Source organism: Esox lucius, chromosome 25 (genome assembly GCF_011004845.1).
Source record: "Esox lucius isolate fEsoLuc1 chromosome 25, fEsoLuc1.pri, whole genome shotgun sequence".
NCBI classification, from domain to species: Eukaryota; Metazoa; Chordata; class Actinopteri; order Esociformes; family Esocidae; genus Esox; species Esox lucius.
The window spans coordinates 17,404,488-17,422,835 of record NC_047593.1 but is presented as its reverse complement, the minus strand read 5'-3'; the positions used below and the strand labels follow the sequence as shown (position 1 = coordinate 17,422,835).

General features: G+C 47.8%; 1 protein-coding gene across 1 annotated transcript in view; it reads left to right on the top strand.

Annotated features, from left to right (window-relative positions):
- Positions 1–18,348, top strand: part of dnah6 (dynein, axonemal, heavy chain 6) — a 54,803-nt gene that overhangs the window by 17,382 nt on the left and 19,073 nt on the right. The window contains exons 40-59 of the mRNA XM_034291263.1: positions 1,023–1,205; positions 1,292–1,435; positions 3,024–3,245; positions 3,679–3,826; positions 4,810–4,967; positions 6,649–6,780; positions 7,436–7,607; positions 9,405–9,551; positions 9,754–9,827; positions 9,939–10,093; positions 10,184–10,415; positions 10,494–10,646; positions 11,173–11,313; positions 12,968–13,210; positions 13,521–13,688; positions 13,875–14,110; positions 16,438–16,540; positions 16,755–16,913; positions 17,203–17,326; positions 17,720–17,916. Coding sequence (XP_034147154.1) covers positions 1,023–1,205; positions 1,292–1,435; positions 3,024–3,245; positions 3,679–3,826; positions 4,810–4,967; positions 6,649–6,780; positions 7,436–7,607; positions 9,405–9,551; positions 9,754–9,827; positions 9,939–10,093; positions 10,184–10,415; positions 10,494–10,646; positions 11,173–11,313; positions 12,968–13,210; positions 13,521–13,688; positions 13,875–14,110; positions 16,438–16,540; positions 16,755–16,913; positions 17,203–17,326; positions 17,720–17,916 — 3,291 coding nt within the window. The remainder of the gene's footprint in view (positions 1–1,022; positions 1,206–1,291; positions 1,436–3,023; positions 3,246–3,678; positions 3,827–4,809; positions 4,968–6,648; positions 6,781–7,435; positions 7,608–9,404; positions 9,552–9,753; positions 9,828–9,938; positions 10,094–10,183; positions 10,416–10,493; positions 10,647–11,172; positions 11,314–12,967; positions 13,211–13,520; positions 13,689–13,874; positions 14,111–16,437; positions 16,541–16,754; positions 16,914–17,202; positions 17,327–17,719; positions 17,917–18,348) is intronic.

The following is an 18,348-nucleotide window of genomic DNA, read 5'->3' as shown; positions in this document are numbered from 1 at the left end:
GATGCCAGCTTATGTTAGTCATAATCATCACCTTACACTTTTACTACCAACACCAGTGTCTGTATGCTAGCTATGCTTCTAGCTCATATGAACTGGTGGTAGCATTTAGCAGGCATGTCATCTAACCCTACAAAGTACAACCTTTACGTTGGTTGCCCCAAAACAGGCCAATATATCTAAACCGAACTTGAGTGACCACATTGTGGTCTGTGACAAAGAACCTTAGTTAGTGTTAGTATGAACTGAACCTTTAATTGAGTGATAATTGTAGAAAAGAAACTGCATCAAGAAATGATTGGCATCCTGGAATTTAGAGCTTTATCCACAGTCCCTTTGCCAAGATAACAGCTCTGAGACATCTTCTATAATGCTGGATGAGGTGGGAGAACACAGGACATTTGAGATCATCCAGAAACTCTCCAGAGTTCTGGTACCTCCACCCTTTGGACTGTCCTCTATTTGTGGGGGGTGCCAATAATTGTGAATTTCTTTGATAAAATATTTTTTTGTTGTTGCTTAATAGTTTTAATATGATCAGCCTGATAAACAGTAACATTTGTATAGACTTTTCTGTTCATGTTTACTGAGGGTGCCAATAATTCACTGTAAAGCTGACAAATATCCCGTTGCGTTAAATAAGAGTAACCCCCCCACCCCCCCGCGTGCTGTGTATCATTGACCTCTTTACTGCATCTGTCTTGTCAGAAGAGGTTCCTCTTGATAACTCATTCTCTTTTGATTGCTTCATTTACATTTTTGAAATGTAAATCATTTAGCAGACGCTCTTATCCGGGATGACGTCCTTCTCATGGATCAGTATCTCAAATGAAAAGCCTCTTTTCTTTCTACCTTTCATTGGTGTGCTGATCATACATATAAATACTTCCTCTTATCTCTGTCTGTCTCTCTGTCTCTCTGCTGCATTTTCCTTCCCCCTGCCACTCTCTACCTTGACTCTGTCACTGTCTCCCCGCGTCTCTCTTTCTCTCCCCCTACCCTCCCTCCCTGCCTGCCTCCCCCAGCTCCCTGAGGAGGTGCGCGAGTACCTGCTGAGGCTGTTCAGGCAGTACGTGGAGGAGGGTCTGCAGTTTGTGCTGAGGCGTTGTGTTCAGGCCATGACCCAGGTGGACATCAGTAAAGTCACCACCCTCTGCTGCCTGCTGGAGGCGCTGCTGCTCAGCGACAATGGACCCAACCTCAACATGGTAAATGACACCACACTCACACACGGCCGTGCGTCCACCATACCGTGGCCGAGGCCAACCGCAGTCTGACCCCTTCCAATACCTAGGAGGCCAAGCTGGTGAACCCGGTGTTGTGCCAGACCTTTGTGTTCTGCTACCTGTGGTCGGTGGGGGGCAACCTGACGGACACTCACTGGGACGCCTTCGACAGCTTCGTCCGGCAACAGTTTGAGGATAACAACGACGCCAAGGTTAGCGGGGCCTTCCCTCGTCGCCGTCCACATCGCTGTAATCACGCACACAACTCTGCTTTCCCTGCTGTTAGGAGACGAGATGTCCAGGCTACCTCAGTGCTTGAGGGTTTCCTGACTGTTCCTAACACTAAACATAACCTTGAAAATAGCCCTAAACATAACCCTTATTAGAGGCAATTTTATCCATAACCTTAAACCGAAGCCGAAAATATATATTTCCCCCTCATCTAAATATCCTCATTGTAGTGAAACAAATACAGTAGGCACACACAGTAGACGCTACACAGTTTTGACTGGGTGATGCTATCCTGGTTGTTCAGAAAATGTTCCCATCTGAAATTGCATGTGCAGTAAGCTGAACCGAACCACAACAAACTGGGGGGAATTTTATCTTGCCTTTTTTTCCCCTTACCTGTGCGTTCAGTTTGAAGCCTGCTACCAAACAAGAATGCAGGACAAAGACTGCAACCACATAAATATCTGCACTTTTTAATCAATTCTACAATAGAGCCAATCCTGGTAGAGTTATTTATTGTGGCAGATTCATGTGGATTTTTGGACGGTACAGTTTATACACAGCGTCCGGAAAACCTGTATCTGTTCCCTTAGCAACTTTACACTGTTTAAATATATTGGTCCAGAGGTCTTGGGCCAAGCCTCAAGTGAACATACTGTAGCAGCATGGGTTTTAATCTGGCCCACGGCTCTAACTTTCCCCATCGTCTCAGTTGAATGAAGCATATATATGTATATATATATATAATAACCTGGAGAAACATAGAATCTCATGTCTGTTGAAGTATTATTTTTAAACTCATCATTGAAGACACTATAGGTGGTTTCACTGTTATCCAATAGGAATTGTACCTTGATTGTATTGTTCACGGTTTGTGTGACTCTGATTAAGAGTGGAACATATATTACACACACGCACACGCACGCATGCACCAAAACCCCCTGACGAAGTATTTTTCCAGGGGATGAGGCCCTCTGAGAACACAGTGCCACTATTTATCCAGTGGATGAGGCCCTCTGAGAACACAGCGCCACTGTTTCTCCAGGGGATGAGGCCCTCTGAGAAGTCCTCAACGCCATGTACACATCCAACCCCCCCCGCGTGGGGATGGGGCGTTGGCGAGTTTAGTGACCCGTGTGTCTGTTCACGTGTCCGCTGGCCGCAACAGCTGGCTGCTCGATCTCTCTCAGCGTGTGATCGGGGGGCCTGCCGACAGCTCTGCGGCCGGGCTCGGAACCGGGGCGCCAGACACGGGGCGGGGACGCGCTGTTCCTGCACACAGACGTAGGCAGGGGAAAACAACACACCAGAGCCCAGCGCCAGGAACATCTGTCGACAATGCGGAAAAGAAACCGTCGAAGCTTCTTCTGGGCTTTTTGTGCCCGTTCGATTCAAGATAAAGGGTCATACACCCCAGTATTACAAATATAGTTAAACCCAATAATAAGTTTATAATAGAGATCTGTTCTGGACTTGGCTGCAGTAAATTAAGTTCAGTAAATGCTCGATCGTTTGTTAATTGTGTGCGTGGGTGTGTGTGTGTGTCTGTCTGTGTGTGTGCGCGCGTAGCTGCCCAGATCAGGTGACTTGTGGAGTGTGTACATGGACTTCAGCAGCAAGCGTCTGGAGCCGTGGGAGAGGGTCATTCCTGCCTTCAGATATGACCGCGACCTGCCCTTCTTTGAGACCTTGGTGCCCACGGCAGACACGGTGCGATACGGCTACCTGATGGAGAGGCTGCTGTCTGTCGGGCGCTCGGTTCTCTTCACCGGCAGCACCGGAGTAGGGAAGGTATGGATGGTACACGACCTCTCACCTGCACCCGTTGCTCTAGGCTGCTGGTGACCCAGTGCTCAGCAAGCGAAAGCCGGCGGGATGGAATCTCTGAGGCGCCAGGGCGGAAAAAAACACGTCTGTAGTTTTGTCCCTGGGAGAGAGAGTGGGTCTTAAATGCCCCCCCCCCCAGTTATCTACATTTCAGAGTGCTTAGGTTAAATTCAAAAGCTAAATCTCTATTGGGCTATGTGCAGACCGACAAATATCCCTTTTCCCCCGCTAGCTTCGTCTGTTTCAACTGTCTGTGTTTGCCAGTGCACAACTGTTTAAACAGCTTGAGGCAGAGCTCTCATCAAAAACACTGATGATTTCTGGCCATCGTGGCTCGTCCCCGAATGCCCACGGCTCAGTTTTCCTAAGTGTGTGCGCGCATGTGTGTGTGTGTCAGTCTGTGGTGGCCCGTGATCTACTGAACAGGGTCCAGGAAAAGGGGGGCTGGGTTCCCATCTACATCAACTTCTCAGCACAGACCACCTCGGCCAGAACACAGGAGATCATCGAGTCCAAACTGGAGAAGAAGAGGAAGAATGTGCTTGGTGAGAGAACCTTAATCCAGTACTGTGGCTGGAAAAAGTATTTGATCCCCTGCTGATTTTGTAAGTTTGTCCACTGAAAAAGAAATGATCAGTCTATTATTTTAATGGTAGGTTTATTTGAACAGTGAGAGACAGAATAACAACAACAAAATCCAGAAAATCGAATGTCATAAATGTTATAAATTGATTATTTATTGAAGAACTGTCAATATCCCTCGGTCTGGGGCTCCATGCAAGATCTCACCTCGTGGAGTTGCAGTAATCATGAGAACAGTGAGGAATCAGTCCAGAACTACATGGGAGGATCTTGTCAATGATCTCAAGGCAGCTGGGACCATAGTAAGCAAGAAAACAATTGGTAACACACTACGCCGTGAAGGACTGAAATCCTGCAGCGCCCGCAAGGTCCCACTGCTCAAGAAAGCACATGTACAGGCCCGTCTGAAGTTTGCCAATGAACATCTGAATGATTCAGAGGAGAACTGGGTGAAAGTGTTGTGGTCACTCATTAAAATGCAAATCAATTCATAACATTTTTGATATGCATTTTTCTCAATTTGTTAGTTGTTATTCTGTCTCCCACTGTTCAAATAAACCTACCATTAAAATTATAGACTGATAATTTCTTTGTCAGTGGACAAACGTACAAAATCAGCAGGGGATCTAATACTTTTTTCCCCTCACTATACCATTTTATCACCTTACTCTGGGGCCACACCACGTGCCTAGATTTGATCTGTCACAGAAATATATTGGCTTGGTGTAGGTTAATCCAAGCTACGCCCAAGTTGTGCCAAAATAAATAGTGATATTGCCGAAACAATGACAGAGATATAAATAGGTAAAATATATATTCAGTACCAGTCAGAAGTTTGGACACACGTTCAAGTGACTGGTAAACATATAAATATACAGTGTCAGAGACAGATGAGGTAAGTAAATCGCAGTGACAGTGCGTCTGTCCTGTCTTCCCTCCATCTCAGGTGCTCCCGCTCACAGAAAGATAGTGGTGTTTGTGGATGATCTGAATATGCCCAAGTTGGACAGCTACGGCTCCCAGCCCCCCATCGAGCTTCTCAGGCAGTTCCAAGACTTCCAAGGCTTTTATGACAGAGAGACGTTCTTCTGGAAAGAGATCCAGGTTCATACAGACAGATACACCCCCCCGCACACGCACACGCACACACACACACACACACACACACACTTCTTTTATAATGTAGACAGAGAACCTGACCTTGTCTGGGCTAGAGGATATTGGGTCTAACATATTTCTCATTCTGCTGGAGTAGTCCTAAGGAAGAATGTCAAGTTTTCTTTCATGGTCAGCGAATACGTTCACTTGTTTAGTATTCAGCCAGAGGTTTGTTCTCAGGTCGATGTTACGTTAAAGATTGGTGCTCCTGAGCTCAAGCTGGTAGGAGGGTAATTTAGCGTGTGTGTGTGTGTGTGTGCGTGTGCGCAGCCATGCATTTGTCCTAGTGTTCAGTTCCTGTTGTGCAATGTCATCACCAATAGATGGTAATTGGTTTTCATTGACATTCCAAACATTACAAGGGGCTATTTGTACCTATTACGGACCAATTACTATTATGTTATTATTGTGTTTACACTTAAGTCCTTTATCTTTCTCTCTTATCCTCTTAGACCCACTCACATTACTGATGTCGAACACGTTCACTACTAGTACTGATAAAAGAGGTGATAAATGACACCATCGGAAGCTGGGGATGATTAGGCGGCTGTGATGATTTGAGGACCAGATTGGAAATGTAGCCAGGACATTAAGTTTAATGGTCAGGGCATCTGTTTTACATCCCATTTCGAAAGACGTCACCCTACTCAGGGCTAGCTTAACATCTACCCCCCTTTGGGTGTGGGATCTGATCTTTAAACCAGATGGAAGAGTGCCCCCTACTGGCCCTCCAACATCACTACCAGCTGCATGGGGTCTTCCTCCCAGTGGCCAACTAGGACCGGCCCCCCCACTTAGACGGACAGCAGAAGATTAACCAAATCACATTAAACAGTGTGTTTCAACACAAGCCCCTACACCCATGTTAAACGAATATGAACCAAATCACATTAAACAGTGTGTTTCAACACAAGCCCCTACACCCATGTTAAACGAATATGAACCAAATCACATTAAACAGTGTGTTTCAACACAAGCCCCTACACCCATGTTAAACGAATATGAACCAAATCACATTAAACAGTGTGTTTCAACACAAGCCCCTACACCCATGTTAAACGAATATGAACCAAATCACATTAAACAGTGTGTTTCAACACAAGCCCCTACACCCATGTTAAACGAATATGAACCAAATCACATTAAACAGTGTGTTTCAACACAAGCCCCTACACCCATGTTAAACGAATATGAACCAAATCACATTAAACAGTGTGTTTCATCAGTTTGCGCATATACAAACAAACACGCACACCCTCACAGAATACAGATTCCAGGGCATGTCAATATTTACTCATACAATCAGGGTTTCACTTTGAAGTTTGACTTCTCATTTCAAAGTCCTGTAACGGTTGGATGTGCTTCAGACTTCAGGCTGAAAGTCAAAGCTCAAATACAGTTTTAATGAAAACAAAATCGATGGACAATATGAGGGATCAGAACGTAGTGTGTGGTTGCAGGAGATGTTCTTTCTCCAATGAAGACCATTTCTGGACTAAATCCATCCATAAAATATGAAAGTTCAAATGCATGTAAAATTATGGTTTTAAGTAACGTTCTTTCTGTACTCGGCGTAGTAACCCGTACCGTGCTTCTCCTGCCTCCTGTTCTTCTCTCTGGACTGCAGGACACGACGATTGCAGCAGCATGTGCTCCGCCAGGAGGGGGGCGAAACCCTGTGACCCCTCGCTTCATCCGCCACTTCAGCATGCTGTGTCTGCCCACTCCGTCCGAACACAGCCTCAAACAGATCTTCAGGGTCCGTGACCTGCAACCTCTGACCTCCTTTTTCACAAACATATCTTCGAGGTCCTTGACCTGTAACCTCTAACGTCCAACTTCCCATCACTAATCCAATTTACAGAAACATCTCTTCAATGTCCGTCACCTGTGACCTTCAGCATCTGACCTCTGATCTCTAAACCTTTTCGAACAGGTCTTGCAGGTCCTCTGAAACTCCCCAGTTAGTAACTCCCCAGTTAGTAACTCCCCAGTTAGTAACTCCCCAGTTAATAACTCCCCTGTTAGTAACTCCCCTGTTAGTAACTCCCCTGTTAGTAACTCCCCTGTTAGTAACTCCACTGTTAGTATCCACCCATTTAGTATCCACCCATTTAGTATCCACCCATTTAGTAACCCCCCAGTTAGTAACCCCCCAGTTAGTAACCCCCCAGTTAGTAACCCCCCAGTTAGTAACCCCCCAGTTAGTAACCCCCCAGTTAGTAACCCCCCAGTTAGTAACCCCCCAGTTAGTAACCCCCCAGTTAGTAACCCCCCGTTCCCTCTGAGCTAATTTACTGTTGAAACAACAGGTGGATTGGTTGGTGGAAGGCTACTATATTGGTTGCACATTTAGGTCATTGAGGCTGTCCTGGCGTTCTTAGGACACATATGTTACCGTCTCTGTCCCGCAGGCCATTCTGAGCGGTTTCCTCAGTGACTTCCCCCAGGCGGTGAAGTCGGCGTCCGGGAGCGTGGTGGACGCGGCCGTTGAGATATACCACCGCATGTCTGTAGACCTGCTGCCGACTCCAGCCAAGTCCCATTACGTCTTCAACCTCAGGGACCTCTCCAAGTGTGTCCAGGGTGAGGGGAACTGAGGCGGTGCTTGAAATGGTTAAAAAATGACAAGTCTGTCAAAGCTCCGTTTTTTTTTTTTTTTTTTTTTTAAGTATGTTCCTGTTTGGTTTCATCAGAAACACATTGTGTAGAAGTTATTACCAGTCAGTCTAAATATTCAGTTACTTGAGTTAATTGATCTGTTTGTTTGTTTCTTTACCCAGTTTAACTTACAAATCATTCTGCAGTTAACTAATAGAGGTCCCATGAAATAATCCTGTCTCTACTTCCCGCTCTATGGCCTTTTCACAGACAACCGGCCTGTGTTGTCTCACAATGTAATTTATACAAAGACATTACTGAGCAGCTTCATCATAAATTCATGACATACATAAGATCTTTTAGGCAATCTTTTCAGTACATCCTCCTCTGGTGAAGCAGTTGGGGTCTGTCTACTGCACTGTCTATAAATGATGGATTTCCCCAACACGCTTTAAGCCATCCCCTGAGGAGGAGAAATACAAGAACCGTGTGCTTAGTGACTCTAATTATTGACTGTAAAACCTTAGTGATTCAGGGAGGTTGTAGTTAATGACATTATGACTGTAAAACCTTAGTGAATCAGGGATGTTGTAGTTAATGACATTATGACTGTAAAACCTTAGTGATTCAGGGAGGTTGTAGTTAATGACATTATGACTGTAAAACCTTAGTGAATCAGGGAGGTTGTAGTTAATGACATTATGACTGTAAAACCTTAGTGACTCAGGGAGGTTGTAGTTAATGACATTATGACTGTAAAACCTTAGTGACTCAGGGAGGTTGTAGTTAATGACATTATGACTGTAAAACCTTAGTGATTCAGGGAGGTTGTAGTTAATGACATTATGACTGTAAAACATTAGTGACTCAGGGAGGTTGTAGTTAATGACATTATGACTGTAAAACCTTAGTGACTCAGGGAGGTTGTAGTTAATGACATTATGACTGTAAAACCTTAGTGATTCAGGGAGGTTGTAGTTAATGACATTATGACTGTAAAACATTAGTGACTCAGGGAGGTTGTAGTTAATGACATTATGACTGTAAAACATTAGTGACTCAGGGAGGTTGTAGTTAATGACATTATGACTGTAAAACATTAGTGAATCAGGGAGGTTGTAGTTAATGACATTATGACTGTAAAACCTTAGTGACTCAGGGAGGTTGTAGTTAATGACATTATGACTGTAAAACATTAGTGACTCAGGGAGGTTGTAGTTAATAACATTATGACTAAACATTGTTATCATCTGTTAATTATAAGTGGTCAGTTATTCTTTGGTTAAACTCTTAAGTCATTTTCTTGTTTTACTCTGCTTGTTGTGATTTCTGGTCACTGCCAGGATAGTAAAATATATACAGACACACACGCAGAGACACAAACAGACCCAAAAGTAAAGTTTGTATTGGTTGAGTCATTTGTAAATGAAAAAAGTAGCAGATGAATGTCCTGCCCACACTCCTCTACCCTGCAGCCTCTAAACCGTCACCAGAGCAGAACAATGTTTTTCGTTGTGGTAAACACTCTCCTTTCCTTAAGGTGATTGTGGTGTCCGGAAATAGTTACAAAAGGTGTTGTTATTTCTAAGTGGTGAAACCAATATGTTCACCATAAACTTTGCTAAAAATATTATTTGAATTCATTTAACCTCATCGTAACTGTGTTTATTTCTAATCTAAACTTTTGGAGTATAGAACCAAGATATTACAGAAACGATAGTGTGGCATCCTTTGACATCCCTCTCTCCAGTCCTTCTTCCATCCATATTCTCTCTTTCTCAGGGATGTTGCAGTGTGAGCCGAGCACTGTGAGGGACCAGACTGGAATCTTCCGTTTGTTCTGTCACGAGTGTCAGAGAGTGTTCCACGACCGCCTCATCAACAACCAAGACAAAACCTACTTCAATACTATCGTCTCTGAGATGGCCAGTAAGACCCACAGAGTTCTACATTATATACAAATACTTAAAACACCTTCTCTTAGTTGGTCAGAAATAAATAGTGAGACTTTGGCCTGTCACTGAGAAGTGTTTTCACTCCTTTTTAAAACCATTTACCTGCTTAAGTCTCTTTCCTTAACACTGCTGTTGAGATATGACCTGTAATTAGAATTCCATTCTTTCTTTTACAGGCAAATATTTCGGCTTCAACTTGGAGCCGTCTTACTTTGTCACCAAACCCATTATATTTGGAGATTTCATCAAGGTAAAACGCACTACAGCTGTATGATTTCAATCAGCTCCCCAGGTCCTCAAAGCACTTCATATTGTGAGGTAGTGAACTCTGTTCTGGCATCCATGTCTTTGCATCCTCCAGGTGGGGGCAGAGAAGTCAGAACGTCTGTATGAGGACCTGACAGACCTGGATAAGATCAGAGCTGTCCTCCAGGACTACCTGGACGACTACAACATGACCTTCTCCAAGGAGACCAAACTCGTTTTCTTCCAGGACGCCATCGAACACGTCTCCAGGTACTTCCCCAGTGTCCGTCAGCCGAGACAGAAACATCCAAGAACATAAAAAGAAGTTATTAACGTCACTAACCCGCCACCCCGCCCCAGGATCGCGCGTATGATCCGGCAGGAGCGCGGTAACGCCCTCCTTGTAGGCGTGGGGGGCACGGGGAAGCAGTCCCTGACGCGGCTGGCGTCTCACATCTGCGGCATGCGCTGCTTCCAGATCGAGCTGAGCCGAGGGTACAACTACGACAGCTTTCACGAGGACCTCCGGAGACTCTACAAGATGGCCGGGGTAGAGGGCAAAGACATGGTCTTCCTCTTCACAGATACACAGGTGGGATGGTGGGGGGTGTTTGAGTGAGTGTGTGTGTGTGTTATATTTTGATTGAGCGAGTCGGCGTGTCTGCGACAGATTGTGGTGGAGGAGTTTCTGGAGGACATCAACAACATGCTGAACAGTGGAGAGGTGCCCAGTCTCTTTGAGAAGGACGAGTTGGAGCAGATCCTAGCTGCCACACGCCCCAAAGCCAAGGAGGCCGGAGTCAACGAGTCAAACAGGGACGAGGTACCGTGTCTGGAGTTCCTCAGGGGGAACCCCAATAACCTGAACCCAAACCCTTAACATAACTCAGAAGCCTACTAATAGTTTTTGTAAAATCAGGACTTATAAGATCAGGACATTGCGGTGAATGTTGGTCCTGAAATGGTAGGGAAATTAGTACACACACACACACATAGACACAGACAGACACACACAGACAGGCACACACAGACAGGCACACACACATCCTAAGTATTCAGCTATATTTTAAGCAACAAGTCACATTTTGATATTGAAATGGTCCTTTTCATCATGAGAACATTCCTGGCATTGTGTGGAGCCTTCTGGCTGGGTCAGTGATTTGGACAGGTAGCATCACCCGATCTGTGTACCACCCCTTTTACTTTAATAAGACAAACACCGCCTCCAGTCTGGACCGTGTCCTAATGTTTTCAGGAACACGCCTTCACGACTTACCGTCAGAGTTATGGCACAGTGGAACGTGTGAGGTTGTGTGTGTCGACGCGTGTGTGTTTGTCACTGCCTGTAGGTGTTCCAGTACTTCATCTCGCGGGTCCGGGAGAAGCTCCACATGGTGTTGTGTCTGAGCCCTGTTGGAGACGCCTTCAGGTCTCGCTGTCGGATGTTCCCCTCGCTGGTCAACTGCTGCACCATCGACTGGTTTGTACAGGTCAGGACACGGGGGACCTGGGTGTCCCCTCCTCGCGCTCCGTCTCTGATCCTCCCTCCCTCTCTCTGTCTCCTCCCCAAGCTCCTGCCTCTGTCGGTCTCTCTCCTCCCCAACCTCCTCCCTCTGTCTGTCTCTCTCCTCCCCAACCTCCTCCCTCTGTCTGTCTCTCTCCTCCCCAACCTCCTCCCTCTGTCTGTCTCTCTCCTCCCCAACCTCCTCCCTCTGTCTGTCTCTCTCCTCCCCAACCTCCTCCCTCTGTCGGTCTCTCTCCTCCCCAACCCCCTCCCTCTATCTGTCTCTCTCCTCCCCAACCTCCTCCCTCTGTCTGTCTCTCTCCTCCCCAACCTCCTCCCTCTGTCTGTCTCTCTCCTCCCCAACCTCCTCCCTCTGTCTGTCTCTCTCCTCCCCAACCTCCTCCCTCTGTCTGTCTCTCTCCTCCCCAACCCCCTCCCTCTGTCTGTCTCTCTCCTCCCCACCCTCTCCCTCTGTGTGTCTCTCTCCTCCCCACCCTCTCCCTCTGTGTGTCTCTCTCCTCCCCACCCTCTCCCTCTGTGTGTCTCTCTCCTCCCCACCCTCTCCCTCTGTGTGTCTCTCTCCTCCCCACCCTCTCCCTCTGTGTGTCTCTCTCCTCCCCACCCTCTCCCTCTGTGTGTCTCTCTCCTCCCCACCCTCTCCCTCTGTGTGTCTCTCTCCTCCCCACCCTCTCCCTCTGTTTGTCTCTCTCCTCCCCACCCTCTCCCTCTGTGTGTCTCTCTCCTCCCCACCCTCTCCCTCTGTGTGTCTCTCTCCTCCCCACCCTCTCCCTCTGTTTGTCTCTCTCCTCCCCACCCTCTCCCTCTGTGTCTCTCTCCTCCCCACCCTCTCCCTCTGTGTGTCTCTCTCCTCCCCACCCTCTCCCTCTGTGTGTCTCTCTCCTCCCCACCCTCTCCCTCTGTTTGTCTCTCTCCTCCCCACCCTCTCCCTCTGTGTGTCTCTCTCCTCCCCACCCTCTCCCTCTGTGTGTCTCTCTCCTCCCCACCCTCTCCCTCTGTTTGTCTCTCTCCTCCCCACCCTCTCCCTCTGTGTCTCTCTCCTCCCCACCCTCTCCCCCTCCCTCTCCATGTCATTGATTGTTACTGTCTAATTAGCAGCAAGGCCTTGAGGGCCGTCAATTATCCGTCACTGTAGTGTTGTTACATGAACAGTATGCATTCACTCTTACACACACACACACACACACACACATCCACTCTGCTGTCTAATGAGGATCATGCAGTCACTGCGTTCTCAGGGTGTAACACTCTTCCGCGTGTCTCCATTCGGAGTGTGTGTCGGGAGGCCTGAGGTGTGTGTGTGTGTGTGTGTGTGTGTGTGAAGGGATCACAGTGCGGGGGCTCACCCCAGCTGTCCATTAGCCATGATAGCCACCCTCCCTTCTCTCGCTCCACATCCTTTAATCTCCCTGTTTATTTTGTTATTTCATTATTTAATCTGCCCGGCTCCTCTTCTCCCTCATTCCAAGGTGACACCAGCTGGTTGGGTTCAGTCTGGTGTTTACTCACTTTATTATGCTTGGTTAAAAAGAACCTCTGACATCTTTTTCTTCTCTTTCTCTCTTGATCACTCACTCTTTTTCTGTATTTCTCTGTATTTCCGCCCCCCCCCTCCCCCATAGTGGCCTCGTGAGGCCCTGCTTTCTGTGTCCCAGACGTTCTTCCGGAACGTGGAGTTTGGCAGCGAGGACACGAAGGCCCGCTTCTGTGAGATGTGTGTGGAGGTCCACGTTAGTGTGGAGGACATGGCTGAGAAGTTCCACTCAGAGTTGAGGCGCCGCTGCTACACCACCCCCACCTCTTACCTGGAGCTCATCAACCTCTATCTGGCCATGTTGGGAGAGAAGAGACAGCAGCTAGAGGCTGTAAGACATGCATACCGCTGATTAGTCATTTATAATTAGTAATCAGTAACTACCATTAACCCAGAGACCTAGAGGTTTCAAGAGATCAATGCAGCTGATGATTTCTGGCGTTTCCTAATCAATAAAAATCACTAACCTGTACCTATCTAGCCTGGGGCCTGGTCTGGTTCTGGTCTCCTGTCAACTCCGTAATGACGTGTCATATCCAGCATGTTTAGCGGTGACAGATTGGATCCCAGGCTAGTAGCCACTGCTGACTAAAAATCCCACGAATAAGACGACGACCTTCCGATCCTTTGGTTGTGTTCAGGCCCGGGACCGCGTGAAGAACGGCCTGACGAAGCTCTTGGAGACCAACGTTTTGGTGGACAAGATGAAGATCGACCTCTCGGCTCTGGAGCCGGTCCTCAAACAGAAGTCTGTGGACGTGAATGCCCTCATGGGGAAGCTAGCCGCGGACCAGGAGAGAGCCGACAGGGTGGGTCAGGGCCAAACATTTCACACGTAAATCATTGCTTGCTATCGCCAGACCTGGTGGCTGGCTTGGGACATTTCCCATGTTTCAGCACGGGGAGACACATGTACCAAAACAAGTGTAATTCTTCCGCGTGTCGTGTCCGATTGTTGCGTGAAGCGGTGTTAACTCCTTGGGTATGTCCTGCAGGTGCGCAGGGTGGTGAAAGAGGACGAGGCCTCGGCCAAGGTGAAGGCGGACGACACCCAGGCCATAGCGGACGACGCCCAGAGGGATCTGGACGAGGCTCTCCCCGCTCTGGACAGCGCCAACAAGGCTCTGGACTCACTGGACAAGGCCGACATCTCCGAGATCAGGGTGTTCACCAAACCCCCCGACATGGTCATGACCGTCATGGAGGCTGTGTGCATCCTGCTCGGGAGCAAGTCAGTTCACCAGCCACGCTTAGATAACATTTAGAAGTGGATCTCACCTCGAGTCATTGAGTTCACCAGCCATGCTTAGATAACATTTAGAAGTGGATCTCACCTCGAGTCATTGAGTTCACCAGCCACGCTTAGATAACATTTAGAAGTGGATCTCACCTCGAGTCATTGAGTTCACCAGCCACGCTTAGATAACATTTAGAAGTGGATCTCACCTCGAGTCATTGAGTTCACCAGCCACGCTTAGATAACATTTAGAAGTGGATCTCACCTCGAGTCATTGAGTTCACCAGCCACGCTTAGATAACATTTAGAAGTGGATCTCACCTCGAGTCATTGAGTTCACCAGCCACGCTTAGATAACATTTAGAAGTGGATCTCACCTCGAGTCATTGAGTTCACCAGCCTCGCTTAGATATATATCATTTAGAAGTGGATCTCACCTCGAGTCATTGAGTTCACCAGCCACGCTTAGATAACATTTAGAAGTGGATCTCACCTCGAGTCATTGAGTTCACCAGCCACGCTTAGATATATATCATTTAGAAGTGGATCTCACCTCGAGTCATTGAGTTCACCAGCCACGCTTAGATAACATTTAGAAGTGGATCTCACCTCGAGTCATTGAGTTCACCAGCCACGCTTAGATATATATCATTTAGAAGTGGATCTCACCTCGAGTCATTGAGTTCACCAGCCACGCTTAGATAACATTTAGAAGTGGATCTCACCTCGAGTCATTGAGTTCACCAGCCACGCTTAGATAACATTTAGAAGTGGATCTCACCTCGAGTCATTGAGTTCACCAGCCACGCTTAGATAACATTTAGAAGTGGATCTCACCTCGAGTCATTGAGTTCACCAGCCACGCTTAGATAACATTTAGAAGTGGATCTCACCTCGAGTCATTGAGTTCACCAGCCACGCTTAGATAACATTTAGAAGTGGATCTCACCTCGAGTCATTGAGTTCACCAGCCTCGCTTAGATAACATTTAGAAGTGGATCTCACCTCGAGTCATTGAGTTCACCAGCCACGCTTAGATATATATCATTTAGAAGTGGATCTCACCTCGAGTCATTGAGTTCACCAGCCACGCTTAGATATATATCATTTAGAAGTGGATCTCACCTCGAGTCATTGAGTTCACCAGCCACGCTTAGATATATATCATTTAGAAGTGGATCTCACCTCGAGTCATTGAGTTCACCAGCCACGCTTAGATAACATTTAGAAGTGGATCTCACCTCGAGTCATTGAGTTCACCAGCCACGCTTAGATATATATCATTTAGAAGTGGATCTCACCTCGAGTCATTGAGTTCACCAGCCACGCTTAGATATATATCATTTAGAAGTGGATCTCACCTCGAGTCATTGAGTTCACCAGGCTTAGCTGCCATACTGATAACTTTGTGATGTGATACCACTATCGCCGTTACTCTGCTTAACAGGGATGTGATGCAACTACCACTGTTATTCTGATTAACAGGGATGTGATACCACTACCACCATTACTCTGATTAACAGGGATGTGATGCAACTACCACTGTTACTCTTATTAACAGGGATGTGATGCAACTACCGCTGTTACTCTGATTAACAGGGATGTGATACCACTATCACTATTACTCTGATTAACAGGGATGTGATACCACTATCACTATTACTCTGCTTAACAGGGATGTGATGCCACTACCACCATTACTCTGATTAACAGGGATGTGATACCACTACCACCATTACTCTGATTAACAGGGATGTGATACCACTACCACCATTACTCTGATTAACAGGGATGTGATGCCACTACCACCATTACTCTGATTAACAGGGATGTGATACCACTACCACCATTACTCTGATTAACAGGGATGTGATACCACTATCACCGTTACTTTGCTTAAAAGGGATGTGATGCAACTACCACTGTTACTCTGATTAACAGGGATGTGATGGAGCCTCGTTATATCACTGTCTGATGAGGTTTAATCTGCCTCATTAACTGGTGTGTCGTGTCCTCATAGCATGCCAGTTGGGCGGCGTGACCCTCGGCTTTGTGCGCGGACAGTCACCAAGAATCAGCTGTCCACTCTGCTTTTCGTCGTCTTAGCTGATCTGTGCAGACTGGGGCCTTATGCCAGTTTCCCTTCCGCTCCTTCTCAACGCCCATTGGAGAAGGTCAGAGGGGAGGGGCCTCATGCTTTCTCATCCAATGGATATTGAGAATGAGGCATGGAGAGAGGACGCAAAGGTTATGTAACCGAGATAAGGCCGCACACACCCACTGCATGTCTCTCCTTAACCCTCCTCTTCCACCTCCCACAGACCAGACTGGCCCAGTGCCAAGCAGGTCCTGGGTGATTCTTACTTCCTCAGGAAGCTGATGGATTACGACAAGGAAAACATCAAGCCTCAGATCTTACAGAAGGTAATTTCAACAACTCCTTCAGACTTTCTTAAAAACATTGAAACTCATATTGTATTGGCTTCATTTGCTTTATTCATTTCCATGCGTTAGTTAAATGTACTTTGACGTGTGTTGGGATTTTAAATGCACCACGGGTCCCTGAAACCTTTTGGGAATAAGGTGCCGTTTGGGAGGCGAACCAAAATAATGTTTTATTTGGATGTTTGTTTTTCAGCTCCAGAGGTATATCTCCAACCCAGATTTTGTGCCTGAGAAGGTGGAGAAGGTGTCCAAGGCTTGTAAGTCCATGTGCATGTGGGTCAGGGCCATGGACCTCTACTCACGTGTCCTCAAGGAGGTCGGCCCCAAGAAAGAGAGACTGGCCGCCGCACAGGTTAGAATCACGAACACCTGCTGTCTGGCCTGCTGTCTGACCTGCTGTCTGGCCTGCTGTCTGGCCTGCTGTCTGACCTGCTGTCTGACCTGCTGTCTGACCTGCTGTCTGGCCTGCTGTCTGGCCTGCTGTCTGACCTGCTGTCTGGCCTGCTGTCTGGCCTGCTGTCTGACCTGCTGTCTGACCTGCTGTCTGACCTGCTGTCTGACCTGCTGTCTGACCTGCTACGTTCATGTTCAGAGCAAAGAACATCACCTTTAACGTAAACCGCCTCCTGTTCTCACTGCAGATGGAGCTGAACGCTACCATGGCGACCCTTAAGGAGAAACAGGGGCAGCTACAGGAAGTGCAGAACCAGATCCGAGTGCTGCAGGAGCAGTTTGACCAGAGCGTAGCGGAGAAAGAAGGTCTGGGTGAGTGACGGACAGGCGGATCCTGGCGTATCGCAGGGACACACGCCCTGGAGCGTTGGCCAGGTTTGGTTGGCCGGGAAACGGAGAAGGGGTGGTCTGGGTGAGTGACGGACAGGCGGATCCAGGCGTATCGCAGGGACACACGCCCTGGAGCGTTGGCCAGGTTTGGTTGGCCGGGAAACGGAGAAGGGGTGGTCTGGGTGAGGGCCTTCATTAAGGCCCAGAGCGTTTCGGAGGACACAGGACTGATGATGTGCAGCGACCTGCTCCGTCTGCTGAATGATACATGAACATCCTCCCTCTTCCTGCATCTCTCCCCTTTCACTTCTTCCTGACTATCCCTCCCTCTCTTTAATGCTGCTTCTCTCCTTTTTCCCTCACCCCCAACCCCAGCCAAGACCATGGCCCTGACGGAGGCCAGGCTGGCCAGGGCGGGCAAACTGACGGCGGCCCTGGGGGACGAGCAGGTGCGCTGGCAGGAGAGCATGGAGATGTTCCGGCAGGAGATTGGCAACGTGGTGGGCAACGTGTTCATCGCCGCCGCCTGCGTGGCTTACTATGGGGCCTTCACCATGCACTACCGACAGCTGGTATGCACTGTTAATAACCTGCCCTGTACCACCGGCTATGTCACACTACAACCTGCCCTGTACCGCCGGCTATGTCACACTATAACCTGCCCTGTACCGCCGGCTATATCACACTATAACCTGCCCTGTACCGCCGGCTATGTCACAATAACCTGCCCTGTACCGCCGGCTATGTCACTCTATTACCTGCCCTGTACCGCCGGCTATGTCACACTATAACCTGCCCTGTACCGCTGGCTATGTCACACTATAACCTGCCCTGTACCGCCGGATATGTCACACAATAACCTGCCCTGTACCGCCGGCTATGTCACACTATAACCTGCCCTGTACCGCCGGCTATGTCACACTATAACCACCTTATAACCAGGGTCCACTACAGACCATTGACTTTGCACTGGTCTGTGTGGGTAAGGATGTTATGTCACCTGT